Here is a 21,913-nt window from a genome sequence, read left to right as displayed (position 1 = left end):
CACAAGGATCACTGAAGTCCAGCTCCTGGCCCTCTGCACAGGACAACACCAAGAATCACACCATGAGCCTGAAAGCATAGTCCAAAAGTTTTTTGAACTCTCAGGTTTCCTGCTGTGACCACTGCCCTGAAGAGCTTGCTCCAGTGCCCAACCACCCTCTGGGTGAAGAATCTTTTCCTAATATTCAACCCAAACCTCCCCTGACACAACTTCAGGCCATTCCCTCGGGTTCTGTCACTGGACACCACAGACATCAGTGCCCACCTCTCCTTCTCATGAGGAAGCTCTTGACTTCCATGAGGTCTCCCCTCCATCTCCTCTAGGCTGAGACAACCAGGCAAAGTGACCTCCAATGCTCCTTTTAAGCTGTCCCCTCAAGGCCCTTCATCCTCTTCGTTGCCCTCCTTTGGATGCTCACTAAAAGCCTTATATCCTTCTTACACTGTGATACCCAAAGCTGCAGAGGCCTCAAGGTGAGGCGGCCCCAGGGCATAGCAGAGCAGGACAATCCCCTCCCTCGCCCGGCTGGCCATGCTGTGCCTGATGCCCCCCAGGACGGGGTTGGCCCTCCTGGCCGCCAGGGCACACTGCTGGAAGCTGTTTGTCCCGTCTGCCCGGAGCAGGCACTGCCTGCACCCTGGGCTGCCCGCTCAGCTTTGCTCCCTCCCAGCAGAGCGCCCAAACGCGCCGGGCACTCTCAGCCCTTCCCGGCGCGCACGGAGCGGGCTGAGCCCCGCCGGCCGCCGTGGAACGCGGCGCCTGCGCAGAGCGGGGGCGGCCGTGCCGGCCATGGCGCTCCGCGCGGGAGGCCCGGCGCTGGCGCTGCTGCGGGGCCGCCTGCGCCTCCCCGTGCCCGGCTCCCGCGGGCACGCCCGGCTCGGCCGCTCCGGTGCCGCCGCGCAGCCGGCTGCCGAGGAGCCGGGGGAAGGTAGGGACGGCTCGCCGGGCCTCGCTGCGTTCGCCGCGGGCCTCGGTGCCGCGCAGCCGGCTGTGCCGGAGGGCGTGGGGAGGGGAGCGGCCGCCTGACCCGTTCGGCCCCACTGGAGGCGCCGGGGCAGCGCCCGCGTCCTGGGTGTGAGGAGCCCCGCAGGGCCCGGGCAGCCCAGCCGGGCGGTGAGGTCGGCCTGTGCCGTGTGGGGCTGCAGCCCAGGAGGCCGGAGTCCGCTGTCAGTGCCCGGGACGGGGATTGTTGATTGTAGATACCAGCCAGAGGTGAATCAAGTGACGGGGCTCACCCCGAGAGACCCCTCAAAAGGGCATAGGAAATGTGTGACTGGCACTTTAGTGTCTTTAGGACAAGCAAAGAACTAGTGAGCATCAGTGCCGTGCTCAAGACTCTGCAAAGGACGGCAGAGCCAGAAGTTGTGAGATCATATAATCTCCGGAGCGTGTAAGCATGTACAGGTAGTAAATCAGGCAAAAATCACAGCCGTTCCGGCCTAATGCAGGTCCCTGTCACCCATCCATGGGACTTGTCTTTTTTGCATCTTGGTCACTTCATCCTTCTCAGTTTCCATGGAAACTGTGATATTTATCATCTTCATAAAGTGTTTCCTTAGTTTTCTGATAAAAAATGCTAGTATAAAACTTGGCTGTTGAAAGAGCTACTGTGATTATTATTTACAACAGTAAATAATACTGTGAGAGCTTAGTAAAGTTATAAAATGAAAGATTTTTTTTTAAATAAATAGTATCAAGTAATACTAACAACTATCATGTAATGAGACTTAAAGGTTTTCTTGAGGCCACGATATCCCATGGGCTCTTCAAAACCAAAAGCAGAATAAAGTGCTCTCTGCTGAATATCCCTGTGGCACATGGTAGCTGCTGGGAAATGCTCCCCAGCTTCCCAATCCAAATGACAAAAGGGAAGCAACAGCTTCACAGGCACTGCTGATATGATGTGGTCAGTGGATTAGTTTGAAAGCTATGCAGGGAAGTGATCATGACTTCAGATTTGGGAGATGGCCCCTTTGTATGCAAAAAGGAAAAAGTTCCATGTTTCTGGATGTTCAGCATGTGTTGATTCCGTGTGAATTCTGGAGGCTGTCAGCAGCAGTACAGATTGCCAGTGGTGTGATGAGATATGACTGCTCTATGGGTTTATTGTACTGGAGTAGATGAAAGTGTATTATTAAGTGAAAATTTTGAGTGGGTGTTTACTGTAAAGGAAGGTGCTGAGTTGTAAAAATAGCAAGTGTTGAATTGTTCCAAAGTGCTGGTTTTGTGGTATTTAAGAGAGACTGCCATTTCAGTGAAGCTTGCCAAAGGTCTAGACCTGCCTCACTGCCTAGCTGGCATTTCCTATCTCTTAGGGGTGTGCTAAGTTTTTGATGGTGAGCAGCAAATTAAAGAACAAAAGATTCCTTGTATTATGAAGCTTCCTGTGCACCAAAGGAAGTCAGTTTTGTTTTCTTCCTACCTTTCCTACTCCTTGTTATTACAATTGTATGCATTATATTTCTTTCATTCATTCTTCATTGTCCTTCATTCATTCTTCATTCTTTTCATTTTTGCTGTCATGATCTTGTAGAGTCAAACAAACCTTTGTTTAGTTGTTCAATCCATAGGAAAGAATTAAGTGTGCTAAAACCAGCCACGCATCTTTCTGTTTACTTGGAAAAGCCTTGATGCTTGTTTCTTCTCACAGATGCTGAAGTCAGTACCAGAAAGAAGACATTTGCTGAAGTCCAGACAGAACGACTGGATCAAGCTGAACGGACTGTTTTAATTAAGTGCCCATCAAAACTTAATGAAAAAAAATTATTGCAGTACTTAGCCAGTCATGGGAATGTTAAGAGTCATTTCTTTTTTGAAAATCGTGTAAGTAATTAATGATGTAGAATAAAATCTAGACTTAAATGAAAAGAAATACCAGAAAGAAAATTTGGTTAAGGCTTCATACATAAGTTAAGCAAATTATATACATTTAGCATATTAAATCTGTATTTATCTGTGCTAATGTTCACAAGTTGCTGAGCAGTTGATTTTTATTCATAAGTCAGTTAAGCAACACCTCTAAGGAATAGCCAGCAACCTGTTTTGCACTAAATCTTTGAAACTTTCACATAGCACCATTCATTGTTCTGACAATAGAGGTAGCTCTTTTTTATGTGTTTCTTGAATATTTCAGTTGTGAAGATGGATATACTTCTGAACTTTTATGTTTAGTGCTTGCTTCCAAAAATAGTGCATCTTAAATACTTTTAATCTCTTGTGGAAAAGCATCTAAAGTGTTTTAAGATATGGAACCTGGCATTTGGCTTCAAGGCTGTCATAGTAATCTGTCTCAGGAGCCCCAGTAACATCTGAGTAATATCAGTACAATGAGTTCAAGCATTGTATGCATTTATCTCACCCTGTATTTCCATTCTTAATGTTTTAGGGCATCAGTGCTTTAATAGAGTTTTCAGAAAAGAGCAGTATAGCCTCGTTGCAGGATGCTGTTGGGATCCCAAGTGCTTCAGAGCATCATGTTGTCCCATTTAAATCAAGACTTTTTACTTTCACACTGAAGAACCCAGTGAGTCAACACGTAGAAGAGACACCACTTCACCTCTCTCCTCAGAGTCACATTCCAGTGAAAGACCTTATTGAAAAGATTTGTCTTGCAGACAGCGTAAGTACAGGTTTCTAGATCTCTCTTAATTAAAAATAAGGCACGTTCATTTCAGATTTGCAAGTGGTCATGTGAAACTTATAAAGCTATTTATTTTTATTTAAATGGTAACATATTAATGTTTTTATTAAAATGGTAACATATTAACATTTATTTCTCCTACATTGAAGTAAATAAATGAAATTATTCATTTTAATTATGAAAATATTTTTTCTGTATGAAAGAAACCTTTTTGAAGTTTTGAAAAATAACCTTCTAATTGCATTGATATTAAATAGATGAAAATATATGTTAATAGAAGATGGGTCATTGTATATTTATGGTGTTTATTTTCTGAACTAGATAAGCAGTCAGATGTACCTTCTACTGAATGAGTATCAGCTGACAGAAGAAAACATCAGGCTGCGATTTCTGGCCTGTTCTTTGGTTCGGGATTTTGCACGTGCCTATTTCCCTGACAGCACAGTAAAGCCATTTGGCTCTTCAGTCAACACATTTGGCAAACTGGGATCTGATGTGGACATGTTTTTGGACTTCCGTGACACAGGAAAGCATGCTACAAAAATGGTGAGATTGTGCTGTGCATCTTCAGTTTGTTGGATTTCTTCAACAGAGCAGCTCATTTGCTGTTTCACACACAGGAATGAGATTATTTTTATTTAGATTTTTATATGGGTTCATACTATAGAGTCTGAACAAGTTTATTTGAATGGATCTGAAGACTTTCAGAAACTGATTGTGACATGGATGCGATGTTCTTTGCAATAGGAAGAAAATGATTTGGTGTTTATGTAAACTTTGCACTATTACAGTGAATTTCACTATGAGAAAAACCCTCCAAACTTGTTTCAGCAGAATCAGACCTTCCCATTCTATTGTTGTGTTTTCGTCTCTGTAGCTTCTGTGCTTCAGCCATGCTCTCTTAAAGCTTGGCTTTGTTTTTTAGGGTCCTCTATGTCCTAAAGCAAAGTAAGTTTGTGCATGTGCACATCTGTGTTTTGGGAGGATTGTCACGTTCTTTTCCTTACCTTAAAGAGATGACTTTATGCTCCAGGAAAGTTACTGGATTATGTCCTGGGCTGTATATATATCTATAGGCACATATTGAGTGTGTGCAGGTGTGAGAGCTCAGGATGTGGGATAGTCACGGTGAATACTTACAGTTCACAGATTCTGAATGAATAATCAAGTAAGTGGTTCTCGTGAAAACTTTTCTTTTTACTTGTGTGGTGACAGATAGTTTGGAAAAAACTGTTGGGAAAAGCTGTTGGGAAAAACTGTTGAAGTTTTGGAAAAAAGTTTAAGCCTATTGTCTTTTAAGTTTTTCATTAGAAGACAATGGACTTAAACTTTTGAAGATTGAAAATTCTCTCAGCTTTTCTGTACAATTTGTATATTGCTATATAAGTTACTTTTAAATAAATAATCCTTTAAATGTATATAGTTTTTAGTATTACTGCAGTGATAAATCACAATGAAAACAAATATGTCAGCTGAAGAGAAGGGTTGTCATGTGTGTGTGAAGTGCTAAAATCTTTATGTTTAATCAGTGAAGTTGCCTCTTAAATTTTGAAGGAATAACTTTTAAGTATAAAATGTCTATTTTCACAGTATCTTTAATAACTAACTATTTTCTTTTTTGTGTATCCTCTGTGGAGATAGAAGTTCTGTTGTGAAATGTAGAGTATTTGATGATGAGTGAGCAGCTGTGATTACCTGTGAATAGCTGAGAGACTTATTACTCTGGGGAGACAAAGGGGACATAGCTTTAGTTACAAGGTGATTTATTTTGCAGCAGTGGAAAAGTTATGTTCTGATTTCTCCACTTCTGTAGCCTTTCAGGAGGTGCCAACAATGGGGAGGATCAGGCATTTCAGCACTTATTTACATGAAATAATTGGTTTTGAGCCTTATGGCAAGCTGATTGCTACTTGTAATTTAAGAAAAGGGCAGAAGTGGGAACATTCTTTACCAAGAGTGAATGCTAGACCACAGACGGCGTTTTTAACCCCTGGGCAGTTTGGGAGATTAGTGAATGACTTTAAACAGTGCTCTGTGATATTTTAGGATAGCAGTTTTTGTTAAACTGTTGTGCTTCTTGCTTAGGTTACTGTATCAGTTTACCAAAAAGTAACTGTTTACTCTTAATAGTAATAGTTTCATATTTGCTGTTTCCATCTACATGACAAGAATTAGGAAAGAACCACAGGGTTGAGGCAAGTGTATCAGTACTTCATAGCCCCTAGGCAGCACCAAAGCTGTATGTGAAGGTTCATTTAATTGCTAAGAATATCTACTTTATTATTATAAAACAGTCTTCATTCAGTTTTTGAGAAATAGTGAGGGGCTGTCTGGAAAGGCCCATTGTGGTTTTTGTCACAAATATAAATATCAACACCTGCCCACGTACAGGTCAGCTGAGTACCCATCTTTATCTTTCCTGTTAACTGCCTCGATGTTGATAGTTACAGGCTTCTTTCACTAAGAGCCAGCCCTACTGTAGCATGCAGCCTCACAGCCAGATGGGATTAGGGATTGCTGTCCTGGCATGTTCCACCACACGTGGTGCTGACTGGAGAGCCACTCCTCTCGGGAACAGTCACCTCGGTGATTGCCGGAGACGCTCAGAAATTCAGCCTCTGAACTGACCTTATGGGAAAGGTGGCAAGGTCCATAACTTCTGAATTGTTTCACCTGTTTGAGGTCACTAATTTGTGGACAACAAAAGTAATGCACTTGGTATCTCAGTTACTGTTACATCACTGTAATTTTATTTGTACAGTATGCATTCACCCATGACATGTTCCAAGGGGGTGGATAAGTCAGTGTAAAATATAAGATTAGCAAATAAAACTAGCTGATGTGTTAAAAACACAAGACTATAAAAAAACCAGAGATTTCACGGGTGTTTTATTGAGGCAAAAACTACAAATATGGCAAATCAAAATACAAAGACCTACAGAGAAGTTAATTTCTGATGTTAGAATATATCTTCACAATATTTTTCTCTTTCATGGAAACTATATATGACATGAAGTAATTTTTTAAGTCTTCCAGAATTGTATCTTAATTTTGAACAATTTAAGTAATTTGCATGCTAAGTTTTAAAGTTTTTTAAATGAAAAAGACGTTTTTCCTTACATTGCTACTTGATTTACTAATAATGCATTGTTCTTTGAGGATTTGACATGGAATTACCAATAGTTTGAAATTATTGGTAGTTTGGTTGTGTTGCCCCTCTGTAATTGTGTGCTCCTCGTTGCAGTCAGAGCATTTATGCTCTCTGGGTAATTCCACAATAACCTTTTTTAGCCAGTAATGAGATGTAGTACTATTACACTTCTGTTTGAACATGTAGATTTATAGTAAGTTGATCATTAATTAGCCTGGAAAAATTGAATCACCAGAAAAGAATGTAAAAGAGAGAGCAATATGTTTTTACCTATTTTAAGTTCTGTGGACTGCTTTGAATAATTCTTGTCTTTCAGTTCTAGTTGTACAAACTCCTTTGCAAATTGCGGTGATCTTTCAGAAGTATTTTTAAATGTCTCTTTTGTTTGAGAGCTAACAGCTTGCTTTTAAAATTCTGTGATAGAAAAAAGGTCCCTTTGAAATGGAGTATCAGATGAAAAGATTACCATCAGAAAGATTAGCAACTCAGAGGATTCTTTCTGTGATTGGTGACTGCCTTGATAATTTTGGTCCTGGGTGTGGGAATGTACAGAAGATCCTCAATGCCCGCTGCCCTCTGGTGAAGTTTTCCCATCAGCCAACAGGATTCCAGTGTGATCTGTCAGTGAGCAACAGGTGAGACCTGGTTTTGAAAAGTTTGCAGAGAATTCTGATGTACTTATTGTGTTCAGAAAACCTGTAATATCAACTGTTTTCTCTTTTCTGGGTTCTTAACAAATGTGAATGTTGGCTCTGAAAGTAAAAAGGATATTTTTTGACTTCTGGAGTTTAGAGTTTGATGGCCTTAAGTTGTCTTTCTCCAGCATAGGAAATTCTTGCTAGTTGAAGCCTCAAAAACCAGTCTATGGAAGAAGGTTGGCTTATAAAACAGGGAAGAAGGCAGTCAGTGTTCATTAGTCATTACTTCCCCATGGCATATGTGCAGCCTTTCTTGATTACTTTTCAGATTAAGCAGCTCCAGAATGTTAATTTTTAGGGATTTCGCTTCTAGTTATTTTGGTGTCCTTCCCTTTTTCTTAAGGCCTGCATACAGCTGTTTGCTGGGAAGATGCCCTGAGCCAAGGGAATTCCCGCGGGGAGAGGGGGCCCGCGGCGTTCCCGGGCCGCTCGCAGCACTGCCCGCTAGGGGGCGCCGGCTGCCCAGGAATCCCCCCAGGGCCCCTGGTGACACAGGAATGGCCGCGCCGCCCCTTTGTGCTTCTGCTGTCCTGGCTTTCTGTCAGAAACACCCCCTCACGGCAGTAAACAGCTCTGGCATAAGTGTACATAGCCCAAAATGAGTTACTGACCCTTTTCATTGTTGTTGGGGAATAGAAAAATATGAGCGATTATTCTTCAGGATAAAAGTGACAGAACCCAAGGGAATGGCCTGAAGTTCAGTCTGGGAGATGCAGGTTGGATATTAGGAAAAGGTTTTTCAGAGGGCGGTTGAGCCCTGGAACAGGTGCTCCAGGGAAGTGGTCACAGCACCAAGCCTGACAGAGTGGAAGAAGCTTTTTGACAATGCTCTCAGCACAGGGTGTGACTCTTAGGGCCAGGAGTTGGACTTTGATGATCCTTGTGGGTCCCTTCCAGCTCAGATTATTTTGTGTTTCTGTGATACGTGCTTTAGTGTGGTTTTGTGACTTCTCTGCATCAGATGCAATCAGATCAGATACACTACTGAATTACCCAAAGCTCTGTTTCAGGATATGCAGGAGCTGTTAAGGCAATATTGAATAAGTTTCTTACAATGAAATCACTTCTCTATATGCAGCCACAGTGAAAGTTAGCATGTAGTTCTGTACAAGCTTCCTTGTAACTCACTGCTGATAGTTTGGCTGGTTGGGACTGTATGTCTTGTCTTGTTATAATTTTAACTAGAAACACATCTCTCTGGACACCCTACAGCATCTCACAGCTGAAATTTAAGAAGTCCAGGTGGTACAAAATTTTGACCTAGTAAATGTCCTCAAAAGGCTATGCTGAATTTTTAGGACATCTTTTAGCACTTCAGGCTAAAACTGAATCAAAGTAAGTTTTGCTCTCATACTGCCATTTTTTTTCTACTTTTTCTTGCCCTCCCATTTGTACGATACATGAATGGTTGTGTAACAGCATGATAAAGGAGATCAAAAACTGATCCATCTGAAAACCTTTATCCTTCCAGATTAGTTGTTTTTTTCAGCTTGACTAAGCACTAATCATTTGAAAATTACCAAACTGACTTGTTTTGTGGATTTCTTTGTGTCTCTGCACTTAGATTATTTTTCAGTGCAGCATTTTACTACCTTTTAGATAATAGCAGTAATAGAAGTTCTAGTTGAATTTTATTATATGTTAGGATAGAGATATCTAACGTACCAAAGGTAATTGTGGCTGAATATTGTTTTTTCACCTCAGTTCTGCATAGTTTGACTCCACAGCACTTGATGGTGTTTTCTTTATTTTGGGTTTATTTTCCTCCCACTGTGATGTGGATTGAGGAAACAGGAAACAGTGCAAATGCATATTATTTATCCAGAACTGTATTATGCTTGCCATGAAAAACTACCAGGTATTTAATCCTGGATAATTCCAGGCATTCCTACCCAAACCATGGTACTATTCTGTGATTCTCTTCTATTATTTAAAATGTATAAAAGTTAATTTCTTTTTCCATGAAAGCCCCCTTAATGAGCAATGAATACTGCACCTGATACTTTATAATTTCCTCATCATTTACATTTCCTCTTCAGCATTGCAATAAGAAGTTCAGAGCTCCTGTACATCTATGGCTGCCTCGATTCCCGTGTACGGGCGTTGGTGTTCACTATCCGGTGCTGGGCCCGTGTCCACGGGCTCACTAACAGTGCTCCTGGTGCCTGGATCACAAACTTCTCCCTGACCATGATGGTCATGTTTTTTCTGCAGAGGAGATCGCCACCTATCATTCCAACACTAGACCAGCTGAAGGAACTGGCAGGTAAGCACAGCTGTTTGTGTTTATTGCAGCTGATTGTTTGTTTTATCTAAAGTGATAAACCCAAGCAATTTCTTTATGCTCTCGAATACTAATGAATATTATTTGTGTTTTAAGTTTGAGGGAATACACAAGTTTTACATGGGTTTTTTTAGTGGAAATAATGCATCTTTAAAAGCAAAATAAATCCCTTTTCAATACAATACTAATTCGATTTAGAGGGGTTAGACTTATTCTGTCTCTTAGATAATTAAATGTAATTTACTTGTTCAATGCTCCTGAATTTTTTAAAATTTTGTTAGTTAGAATTCTTGTAGGGTCTTGAACATTTCTGGAGTTAAGGATTTTGTGCAGACTTAACTGCACAAAATACGATGATATGATATATATTGTTTTATAGCTACCAAATGCTTAAAAGAAAGGCTATGTTTTCTCCTCCTAATTTTTAATATCCTTGAGACTGTTCAGGCCCTTTGCAAATAGTTCTTGTATCTCCACAAACAAGCTGTTCTAGAGGTTTCTTACACAGCATTCAGGGTGTATTATCTTCAGTGAATTGTATGAAAGCATTGAGAATGACACCCCAAGTTCTTGATTCCTTACTCATGTGTTCTGCTTATTGACATGATTCCTTGGAAGCTTTGAGTGCTTGAAGTGGAGGAAAAGATCTGTGTTCAGTTACTTTAAAATAATTTTAAACATTTCCATCAGAATTCTGTGGAAATGTTTATACATAAAACATGTGTTCTGATATTTACAAGAGTGTTCCTAATTCTGTGAAGTTTTTCAGAGGAAGACAGTGAACACTCTGGGGCTGATCTTTTTTTAAACCCTCATGTAGGCAGTAACCTCAGAGAATTGTGCTCTTAAGTGTGTAATACAGCCCTCTATGCAGAGAGACCCTGCTTGTTACTTACAAGAAATTTTAAGAGATACGATGTCATTTATCTTAGTCCTGTAGGATTTTAAAAATGTGCCATTTGCTCATTATGCTTTTCCTTTGCCCATCTGTGGACTTTTTTCTTTTAAATCTTTTACCACTTAATTTGAATCTTAACCTTAAAGTTCACTTGTGAATTCCTAATTTGATTTGTGTAGTATGGTAGCATTGCTTTCAGCTTGTTATCTGAATTTTATAAATACAATAGCATTTTAGTGTTTATTACTTCAAAATATGCCCACAATTTTTCTTTCAGGTGAAAAAGACAAGCATATAATTGGAGGATATGATTGCTCATTTGTTAGTGATTTAAGGAAGATTAAACCTACAAAAAACACAGAAACACTTGGTAGGTAGATCTTCATAACTTTTGTTTATTTTATGACCATATTGAAAACAAACTTTTCCTTAATGTTACTGATGGCTCTTGTTTTTCTTTCCCCTTAGATGTATTGTTGGGTGAGTTTTTTGAATATTTTGGAAACTTTGACTTCAGAAAGAATTCCATAAATCTTCGAAAGGTAAATGGATTTTAATTGCTCATCATTAGCAATTGAGTCTCTCTGTCTGCCATTTGACAAACTGCATATGCTAAGCAACAATTTCTATCATCTTTAATTATATATAAAGAAACATTTATATGGAAACAGAGTTCTTTCTGTGAAGGAGGAGTGTTTTCCTCTTGGAGCCCAGTAATTTACAATACCATTAAGAACGTTTACAGTGTCATTGCTTGGATATGCTGGAAAGCAAAAACTGATGCAAAGCTGATGTGATTTTTGTGAAAAGCCCTGTAATAAAAGTGGCAGTTGTAAAAAAGTCAAAGCTCTTTTGCTTCTGTGGGAGGAAAACTTTTAAAATGTCAGGATGTCTGTCATAGCAAAAGTCTGTGACAAACCCTGTGAGCTGACAAGATTCGCATTTAAAGTTGGGAGTCCAGACCCGACCAGAGCCTACATTAAAACTTACAGCTGAGTTTTGGGTATGCTTTTGACACTGCAATTTTCTCCTGCAGTTTGTATCAGCCTGCAGTAACTGTGCTGCAGCTCAGTAGGCATGCCATAGCATGGTAACTCTGTGCTAGCACTTCAGTTTGCTTTATATGTTTTAGTCGTCCTATTGATCTGTGTGTGCATGCAGGTGTAGTAGGAATACATGAAAATGTAACCTCCATAACTCACTCCTGCTCCTGCTGGGCTGCTTCCAGAGTGGGGTTTCAGTGCCACATTGCTGTGTGGATGCTCATTTGTTCTCTTTCCTATTCGGGCATTGTGGATCACTGGCTAAAGAGCCTTTTTTGCAGATCGATCCTAGAAACTGATTTATTTAGGTTGAGAACTTCAGTTTGCTGTTGAACCTGAAAAAGGCAAGCAAAAGCACATTTGGAGCCTGAGCTAGTCAGGGGAGGTATCTGGGCTGCTGCTCTTCCTCTGACAGTGCTCTTGGCCCTGGGGCAAGTGTATGTAAGGTGTACACAGACACTTCCTGGACCAGCAGGAGCTGGTAGATTCCTGCTAGAGCTTGGGCAGAGGTTCTGCTATACAGAACCAGTCAGCTAAGAAACACTGATAAGCACTGAGATGGAAGTGCATTTAAATAACAAACTACATAGTTGTCAGCTATTTGTGTTGTACTATACCAGGTGCCTAACAGGGGACCATGACTTGAATAGCTCTGTGCTTAAAAGCAAACCAAACTGGGAGGAATTTCAGCCAACAAAGCAATCTTGTCCACTTAGACCAGCACTGTGATGTCTCTGAACAGTGTAGGAGGAATGGTTTGAACAGTTTAAGTGCATGCAGTATTTTATCAAACTGAGCTGTGCAGGTTAATACGACACCCTGATGCTGCCCATACACAATTGGAATTAAGAGTAGGAGGTTGCAGTAGTGAGGTCTGAGGTTTGTTGGACAGCAAATGGGAGAATGGCCAGAAAGATAAGTTAATCTGTAGTTGTGTGTTCTTTACCTTGAAGGATATCTAAGTTTCATGTGGCAAAGAAAACCACCACTGAGAGGATTCAGAGAACAGGAATAATACAGTCAAGTTGACAAGAAAATTAACTTGATTAATAATGACTGGGTGTTTTGCAAAATGTTCTCTAATAGGTCAAAACACTTTTAATTCTAAGGTAATAACTCAAGTGATTCGTTATTTGCTCAGCCTGTAATGTACATATGCAACTTTGGCTTTTTCTTTATGCTGTCTGCAGGGAAAGGAAGTAAATAAGCCTGAGTCGTCTCCTCTTTATATCTGGAATCCCTTTGAACAAGACCTTAATATCAGCAAGAATGTTAATCAGCCACAGCTGGAGAAATTTATAGCTATGGCCAGAGAAAGTGCCTGGATTTTACAGAAGGAAGATAAAACTCCGCAAATGATCAATAAAGAACCTTGGGGACTGGCAGCTCTACTGATACCATTTGGAAAAAATAATTCCAGCAAGATGAAGAATAGGATGAAAGGAATAGGAAGTGAAACAATCAGAAGCCTCTTGGACTCTTTAAAGTTAAATAATGCAAGCAGTCAACAAAAAGCAGTGGGAAAATGACTTTAAGCACAGAAACACAATAGCTAATATTCTGTTTTAGGAATTGAATGTGACATGCAGCCCAAAGAACATTAATTTTAATATTTCTATTATGGGGAATGGAGAATCAAGCAATCTCTGGTTTGCATTGTAATGATTTTTGTACAGGTCTGCATTCTTTCTGTACATTTTTCTTCTCCTTACTCCTCGCTTTTCCATCTGTTTTATGAATGAAGAGTATTCAAATGTAAGTTTTACAGATGCATTTTGGAAGTAGCCTTTGCTTGGGCACTCTTCTGTAAAAAAGGCTGACAGGAGCAGTATGGGAAAAAGCCTTTGGGAATTCTCTTGGCTAGCATACAAATGATATGCTAATTAAAAGCTCAAGAAACAACCACCTTTCCATGAAACCACAGTCTGAAAGAAGATGAATGTGTTGGAACCATTGTTTCCAATCCAGTCGTGTTTTGGAAGCCAGTAAAACCCAAGTACATGTATCTATATTTGCAGTTGTTTTCCATTCGTGTAGATAGTGCCAAGACAAAATAAAGAGAATGGAATCAGATAGTTGGGTGTGCAGTTTCATAAAGCATTGCACCACCACAGCTCTCCAAGGATAGTGCCACTGTTTTGTGTTGGAAAAGTGGGTTTGCTCTTGTGTTTACCACCTGATTTAAAATGTCTTTAGTTAACTCTCCTTTGTTTTCTCTACCCAGGACTGGTCTCCACCCACACTTGTTTCTTATTTTGCCTTCAGCTTCACTTTAAACCTGTATTTCAGGTTCAGGCAGGGGTTCTTGAATGCCCTTCTTGCTTCATCACTCTCCCCAATGCTGCTGCCTACCAGGTGACATGAAAGCATTCCTGCAAAGGGATCTGTCCTGTGCAGAGATCCAGAAATCACCCCAGTCTTGTCTTGGTTTTCACATATTCAGGAGAACAGTGAGGGTTGCCCATTTGTGAATACTTCACCTGTCCAGTTTGAGAGCCCCTCATGCATTAGACTAAATGGTAGCACTGTCAGCAATTCCACAGAGCGTTTTCTTTATTCTTAACAGAAATTCCATGAAGGAAATTACTGTATTCATAGATAATCATATAAATGCAACATCAATTTTATGATTACTTTTTCATTTTCAGTACTTTTAGACACTTTAATGTTGCACTGGGATATGGTCTTGTGTAGACTTTTTTCTAATGGTGTGATCTGAACAATTTATAATATATATATATAAAAATATATATCTCTTTTCTCTGATACATTATTAATTGGAAATACTGTAGGCAAAAATAATGCATACTTCCAAATACTTGTAAAAACTGGGCAAGGAAAACTATCTTCTAGCAGTTGACAAACTGAAAGGTTAGACCTTCAAGTCAATTCCATAATAGTTTATCCAGAGTTTAAAATAATACATATATGTGTCCATTTCTGATTCATAAACGTTTTCTTAAATAATTACTCACATAGTCATTACTTTGGTTGCTGAAATTAATTCTCATATTAACTTCTTCAAGACTGAGCCTTGATTTTGAAAGTTAGTTTTCTACCTAAATCCTGGTATTAGAACTTAGTTTTGGAGGCTAGTATGAAGTTTATTGTAACTTGCTATTGATGCAAACACAAAAGCTTTGATAGCAAGCTTGACACAGATTCTGTAAGGAGCCTGTTGCTCCCTTAATCTTTACAGAACCTAGAGGTGCATTGTCTGCAGTTTACCCAGGAACAGACTGTAGCTTTTTGAAGATTAGGGCAGTACTTGAGTACTTTGGAATTTTCTTTTGTTCTACATTAACCAAATGGGTAGTAGTGTAATAATAAGAATATGGGTTACCAGGGACAGAAGCATGCAGCAGAACTGTGGCAGTGTGTACCTGATTGCATTATTATCATAGGGATCCACTGACGCAGGTAGGAAAGATTTTATAGGAATTTTGACACATAGATACAGGACACTTGTAGACAAGTAAGAGTGAATTTTGTATTTTGGTTATGTGGTTGAGCCATGCTGAAACACAGGCTTCATTTGTAAATGGTTATAGATGTTCAAGCCGCTCAGTATTCCTTAAAAGGCAGGGCAGACCGTGGTTACTGTGCATGCAGCGCCTTTCAGCATCACTTTTCTGTTTAGACTGCCTGTCCCTTTTGGGAATAGTTCTGAACCCTTGTCATGGCTGCAGGCCAATTTCTGAAAAGACGAGAAAGAAGCCAAAAGCAGAGTTGTAGCAGTGGAATGCACAGGTTATTTTTTCAGATATCTGCTAGTTGAGGGAGCTGGTGAGCAGGGAGCTGAAGCCTAGAGGCTGCGAGGATCAGCCTCATTGGTGAGGTAAATAAGCTCAGCAGGCAGCTTTCCTAGAAGAGGCTGTAGCTGGAGGAGGTGGAGGGCTGACCATGAGCTTCCCTAAAGTAGGAGTTAAATCTGGGGAAGGGCTGAGTGAAACGGAAGCCACCTGTGGGAAGAGAACCAAGACTTGAGGGGGTGTATTTATGAGATCAAGAGAGATGGTATGATTATCATTTCCTGAGGGCAGCAGTCTTGTGTTGAAGATATTTAGAAACCATCAATATGGTTCTGTCACTGAAAACAGGAGCTGGATGTATGTCAAGAAAGCACTATGATTATGATCTAGATTTGAGAGCTCATTCATATGCTCCAGAAACATCTGAACAATGTCTCTGCAAGAGCAAGGCAGTAAGTTTTAGTTACTCCTCAAGCTTGGTGCTGATCTGCTGTATTGTATGGTGGGGCTGTTTGGGAGGTCACAGGTAAGGAATACTAGTTAATTACAGACAGTTTTGCCCCTCTGCCCCTTTCATTCACTGGAAATACTTTTTAGTGCAAGTCTAAATGGTAAGGGAAACTGAAAATATTTGGAAGTTCCTTGTCCTGAGAAAATATGCTTTGGGATATTAACTTCAAAGTTAACATTTGTTGCCCATTTTTATTTTTATTTCCCTAGATGCTTGATGCTCACAAGTGTTACAGGAATAGATTCTGCTGCAACTGCCACTGTTCCTCATTCCTCTATAACTTCCAGGGAATCTGCAGCCTTGGCCCACAGTTGACTCCTGGTTGAGCATCCTAGTGCCATGCTTGTGAAGATGCAGTCATAAAACAGACTTATTGCTATATTTCCTGTCTTGGGCTCTGTTCTTTAGACTTGGAATCATGGTATACTTTAGGCTGGGAGAGAACTCTGAACCTAGTCCAGTTGCCTTCTTAAGTGGTATCAGCTGTGATATCAGACCAGGACTTTTTATCTAGTCAGACCTTTGAAATCTCCGAGGATGAAGACTGCACAGCCTGTTCTAGTGCTTGACTGTCTCCATTGCTGTGGTGGGCTGGGCTGAAATATGCTGCCCCAACATTGTCACTCTTAGTGGCTTTTTTTCTGATCCTGGAATATGCTCTAAATCAAAATACTGTCTACTACAAATGTTCAAGCTGCTCCTTCACATGGAAAGTTCCAAGTATTCCCTTCTTTCTTTGTCCTTCCAGAGGAACTTGTATCCATCCATCACATGCAAGCCCTCCTACCATGGCTGTTATTCCCACAGCACAAGTAGTAGTAGTAACACCACAAGGAGCTCTAGCTCCTCCTGCTTGTTCCTCAGGCTGCCACACATTTGTGCATTTTAGGTGGGTACCTGTTCATAATATTTTATTATTCCTGAGGTCCCTTTTGTTCCTGTCATCCTGTATCCTTTTCTCTCAATCCATGTTGTCCACAAGCACGGCATAACTGGGGGTTATGGTTGTGTCTTCATTGTTCTAACTGATTGCTTTGATATGCCACTGTGCATATCCAGCTTACAAAGTCCTCATGACACTAAATCCTGATGAAAACTTGTTTCTTGAAAAGCTCTGCAGGAAAATTAGAGGCCTTGAGTAGCAGACTGGTGTACTGCACTGGCAGAAAAGCCCCAGAAAATACAGTGCCATGCAGAAATGATGATGCAGCTACAGAACCACCTTAGGGCACAGTGCTGTGTCCCTGGGAGCTTGTTGCTTCCACAGGTGCAGTAGTGTGGTACAGGATGCTGCTGCCCAGCACAGCTTGTCCCATGTGGATCTGACACATCTGTGGTGCTGTGTCAGTTCTAGAGCAGTCAGGCTCAGCCACAACCTCACTCTGCTCCATGCTTGTGCTGGTCATTGAGGAATTGTGTTCTTAGAACAGAAAGTCTTCCCTCATAGAAACAAATCTGCAAGTTCAATTTTTTTACACTCTCCAGAGGTACAGGCTATAATTTTGCTTAACAAAATTTTGTACCTTTGGAGAAAGAAAAGGTAGACAAAGAACCTCCATTTAAATAATTTTGCAAACAAACTAGTGAAAGATCCATGCCACATTCAGTTGAAGAAAGCTTAAGATTTCCAGCCTGGGCTGCTTTGGAGATATGATGAATCAACAATGAGGAAGCTTTTCAAAATAAAGTCATGTTGTTCACTGGAAAGTTCTCTTCCAAATGCTTTCCCTTGCTTATCACAAAATTACCACCAAGGTTCTCTTCTAGTACAAAATTCTTCTAAACATCATGGGTAACTTGGGGTCAGTTTGTTTAAAACAAGGGTTAGGATTTATTTGAGGCTAACCTGTGCCTGGAGATAAAATCTCCTTCTCCATAAATCCTCTTAGTTGAAAGTCTTGATCCACTGCTTTTACAGACCTGTTTCTCATACTTTCTTTAAGCAGAGGATTGGTTTGCTTTCTTTTGCAGGACCTCCCTGCTTCTTTTCACTCTTCCTATTGACTTTTCACTGTATCTGACCTGTAAAAAATAGTATTCTGCTTCTCCTAGTATTTTGTGAAGCAATGGTGAATACAGCTGTATGAAGAAACAGGTAGTTTTCAAAAGATGGCTCTCATATTGCAATGTAATTTTTTTGACTGCTTCATTTCTTGTGTAGACTGAATCTCCATACTGCATTTTCCGTGGCATGTAGAGGGATCAATTAGCTGGACTTGATGGGTCTCACCTTTATAGAACATGTATTTTTGGGAAGTCTCCTCAGTAAAGAGACTTGTTTAACACAGTCTGTTATATTAGAAAGCAGAAGTTCCCTGCAAATTTTTGCAGGAAGGCGCTTTACCCTTCAGGATTCATTCTGTTTTCCCTTGTTGTTACAGGGAAAACCATGTTCAATTTGTTTCACAGAATGACTTCAGGATAGGTTTTTGTTCCCAGGCTGAGCTTTCTTGTGCATACAGATTTGTAGTCAATGTAAACAGTGCAGCCCTGTACAGGAATTTTGTATGGAACAACTCCCAGAATATGTCTTGTAGGTATTATGCTCACAGCCCAACAGGGGAGGTAAAAGCTCCAGAAATTACCAAGAGATAGCCTCTCATTTGTGGTGCTGACTCCATGAGATAGAATAATTTCCATAATTCTGTATTTCCTTTTCTCATATTGGACAGAGGAGAGACATTGCTTTCCTGCAGAGGAAAATTAAACATGCTAGAAGTTGGATTGTTGGGGTAAAGGGCTGTGGTACTTACATTCTTTCTGAATATTTCTATCTGAAGTTTGGGTTTCTGAAGTCCTTCTCTAGGAGCGATTTCTAGAGATTTTCAGGACAAGAGAACCGGGAGAATACATAGAGGCTTTGTAGTCCAGGCAATCAGATAAATGTTGTTACTATTAGATGAACTATCAAAAGTAATGGCATAGGGGACAATAATACATGTAACAGTCTGACAATAACAAATATCACTGCCTTGTCTCTTTGAACCAGTTTTCCTGCCTTAATTTTCTGTAGTCCAGTGGTGCACTACTTTTATAGAGGGATGGGATTTCAGAGAGCATGCTGAATGGAAACTACAGTATCCAATACATGGGAGGCTGAGTACTTAGCCATTGCAGTCGATAAAAAGAAGCATTACCAACTCCAAACTGAAAGAAGATTCAGAGATTTTTTTATTCGAAAATTAAAATATATAGAATTCTTCTGTGAATCTTTAGGGGACCCATAGTTCTTCCTTTTGAAAATTATCTTTGGACACCAATCAAAAGAGGGTTTGCTGAAGTTGCTTGATGTCTGAGCTTGCAAAGTAAGGTCTCATTTGAAATGACCATGGTGTGTTTTGTTGAGACATTAGAGACCTTGGTGATTACAGCTCTGCTCGAAACCCCATGTTTAAGAGGGTTTGCATTGAAGTTGGCTTATGAATCTGGAATATTATCATTTTCAGTTATCCTAAGAATGCAAATGCCTACAATTAGCAACAGACTTTAACACTTCTGCCTGTTACAATTAGGCTGTTATGATTTTAGTCCTTCTTTTTAATGAAGACAGTATTTTTAATCTTTGAACGGTGTTGCAGCAATTAATTTTATATTTCTTCTATGAGATAACTGATAAAGAAAAACATGTCCTCTGTATTTGTTCAGTAAGTTACTGTTCCGTTGTGCTGTTGAAATCTTTGATAAGATAAAGGATAACATATCTGGTGCTTTCCTTTCTCAGATGCAGGCAGAGATTACTGAAATGAGGATGCATTTCAAAGAGCAATGGGTTTGAAGGGTTGGTCTCTAAATACCCCAGTCTACAGAGCTCACCAAAGAAGTAAGAAAACAAACCCCTGAAAAAGCCAATCTCAGCATCAGCCAGCTTCAACTCACCCAACAAACATTTTTAACTTTGGAGATTTTCCAAACAGAACAATTGTCAAACCAAATGCTGTCCAGTCATGGTTGGAGATGGAGCACTTCTTGCCTTCCCGAATCACTTTATGATTAATAATTTGTTTAAGTAAATGGTGGTGTGTGAATAGTATGTCTCTATCACTTACAAAACACAGTTTCTAATGAAGAGAGCAGAAATAACACTTTGGATATCTGACAAACTCTGTGAGATATCTCCTAATGGGAAGAGAATTTTTTTTCTAGCTAGATATCCAAAGTTCCTGAACCCTGTCCTGGCAAAAAAACTTGCTTTTTATCCTTATAATTTATAAAGGGGGAATACAGGCATCTCTGTTTGTCTTGATTTAATTTTATCCCACATGTATAGGTTTACAAGTATGTGGCAGTTAGGCATAAGTGATAGAATTTTATGCTCCAAATGCTGGTAAGAGAGAAGCTTCAGATCACATAGATTAATGCAGGCTTGATTCAAAGACACCTAGCCCAAATCTCCTACACTTTTTTAGATCCTACCCACCATTGTAGCAGAAGATCATAAATATTAACAACTGCCAGCTGCTCACTCCTGGTAGGGACAGCTTCCCCTGGGGTTAATCTTTCTAAGCCAACAGCAACCTTTAATTGCCAAGCTGACCTAGGGACTTCTGAAACCTGAGAATGCAAAGAATGGTTTGCCATCTTCATAGCCCATTCCTAGCAAGACTGTTTTCCTCCTGAGTCTAGTAACAGCTGGACATACCCCTAAATTTTTTCTCAGATGCAGAAATAGTGAAGAATAATGCTATAGCATGGCCATTTCTACTCCTTAGATTTGTGCAATGTATGATTTGTTTTTATCTAACATCTTTATTCTGTTTTTCAAAAAAGATTGATGAAATTTTTTTGTTGTTTTTGTTGTCCTTGGAGTTTATTAAGCTAGAGCTTTCAGAGCCGTGCTTCACTTGTTCCCATGTTTTTCCTGGCAAAGAGTAAAATTCAAAGCTGAGCCTTTTTCTGCTGGATGTTTTTCTTTTCTGTGATAAACACAAAGTATGCAGTTGGTGTCATGAGAGCAGTAGGTGCAGGGTTCAGCTGACACTCCCCAGCAGAAAAGTCTCCATCTTGCCAGGCCTTTGAGGAGACATGACAATGATTCATTTTGTGATAACACAGCAGGAACACAAGTCCAATTGTTTGCTATGTAGGTCAGAATGGGATATGTTGGCACCTCTGTTTGCAGTCTTTACAAAGATGTCTGGGAATGGGAAGCATGATAGCAAAAATCCTATTCTGATATAACTTAAATTGTTCTGCTGATGGAAGTAATCTATGAACAGTTTGCTGTCAAATACTTGCTGTCTAGCTAGCAGAGCTGGACATTGTCTGTGTATGAGGAGGTTTAATTTTTCCCATTAAACAGCTCATTTACTCTTTACCCAAGCTCTGCAATTAAAGTCTGTCTCTGTGCCAAGGAGAAAGCCTTTAGAAATACTCAGTCTTGCTGTTCCAGTATGAGTTCCTTGCAGTAGCTGATGTACATGTACACAATGTACTTAAAAATCAGAGGAAATTGACAGTTAACTTGGTTAGCTCAGGACTTTTCTTTCAGTCTTGTGCCTTTTAATGTCTGTGCTTCAGAAACTTGTTCAGCAGTCAGTTTGGGTTTTGCTTGTTCAGTCAAAAATGGCTTTGGGAACGTAATTTTTTGTAACACATTAAAACATTTTGCTGCACACCCCATTGCACATCTTGCAGGAAAATGACATGCCTTTTTATGGGAGTCTACCAGCTCTACCCTGATGTCTCCTCCTTCCAGAAAAGCCTCTGGTTATTGAAGATGAAGAACAAAGCTTTTCCCTCTTTCCCCAGGTGAGTGCTCCAATGGAGGGCCCTGGGACTGCTTTTGTTTGGGATGTTTGGATGGTGTCATGCACTCTTTGGACCAGCTTGTGCCTCTGCAAACACCTCATGTTCTCACTTCCAGGTCTGTCCCTCTGATCCTCTGTGTTCATCACCTACATAAACAGCAGCATTATTGCTAATTCTGCTCTACAGCT

At 40.2% G+C, this 21,913-nt stretch overlaps 1 protein-coding gene across 1 annotated transcript; it reads left to right on the top strand.

Moving 5' to 3' along the window:
- Positions 1 to 746: 746 nt before the first annotated feature.
- MTPAP (mitochondrial poly(A) polymerase) lies at positions 747 to 13,787 on the top strand. The gene is given in 10 exon segments (XM_071428734.1): positions 747 to 928; positions 2,651 to 2,823; positions 3,386 to 3,619; positions 3,962 to 4,186; positions 7,215 to 7,426; positions 9,529 to 9,755; positions 10,949 to 11,041; positions 11,140 to 11,213; positions 12,905 to 13,217; positions 13,220 to 13,787. Coding segments are annotated over 10 exon segments (1,737 nt in total). The 5' UTR covers positions 747 to 789; the 3' UTR covers positions 13,267 to 13,787.
- Positions 13,788 to 21,913: the final 8,126 nt, after the last annotated feature.

Source organism: Agelaius tricolor, unplaced genomic scaffold (assembly GCF_023055355.1).
Source record: "Agelaius tricolor isolate 1412-34295 unplaced genomic scaffold, bAgeTri1.0.p SCAF_6, whole genome shotgun sequence".
NCBI classification, from domain to species: Eukaryota; Metazoa; Chordata; class Aves; order Passeriformes; family Icteridae; genus Agelaius; species Agelaius tricolor.
This window is presented reverse-complemented; position numbering and strand designations above follow the sequence as displayed.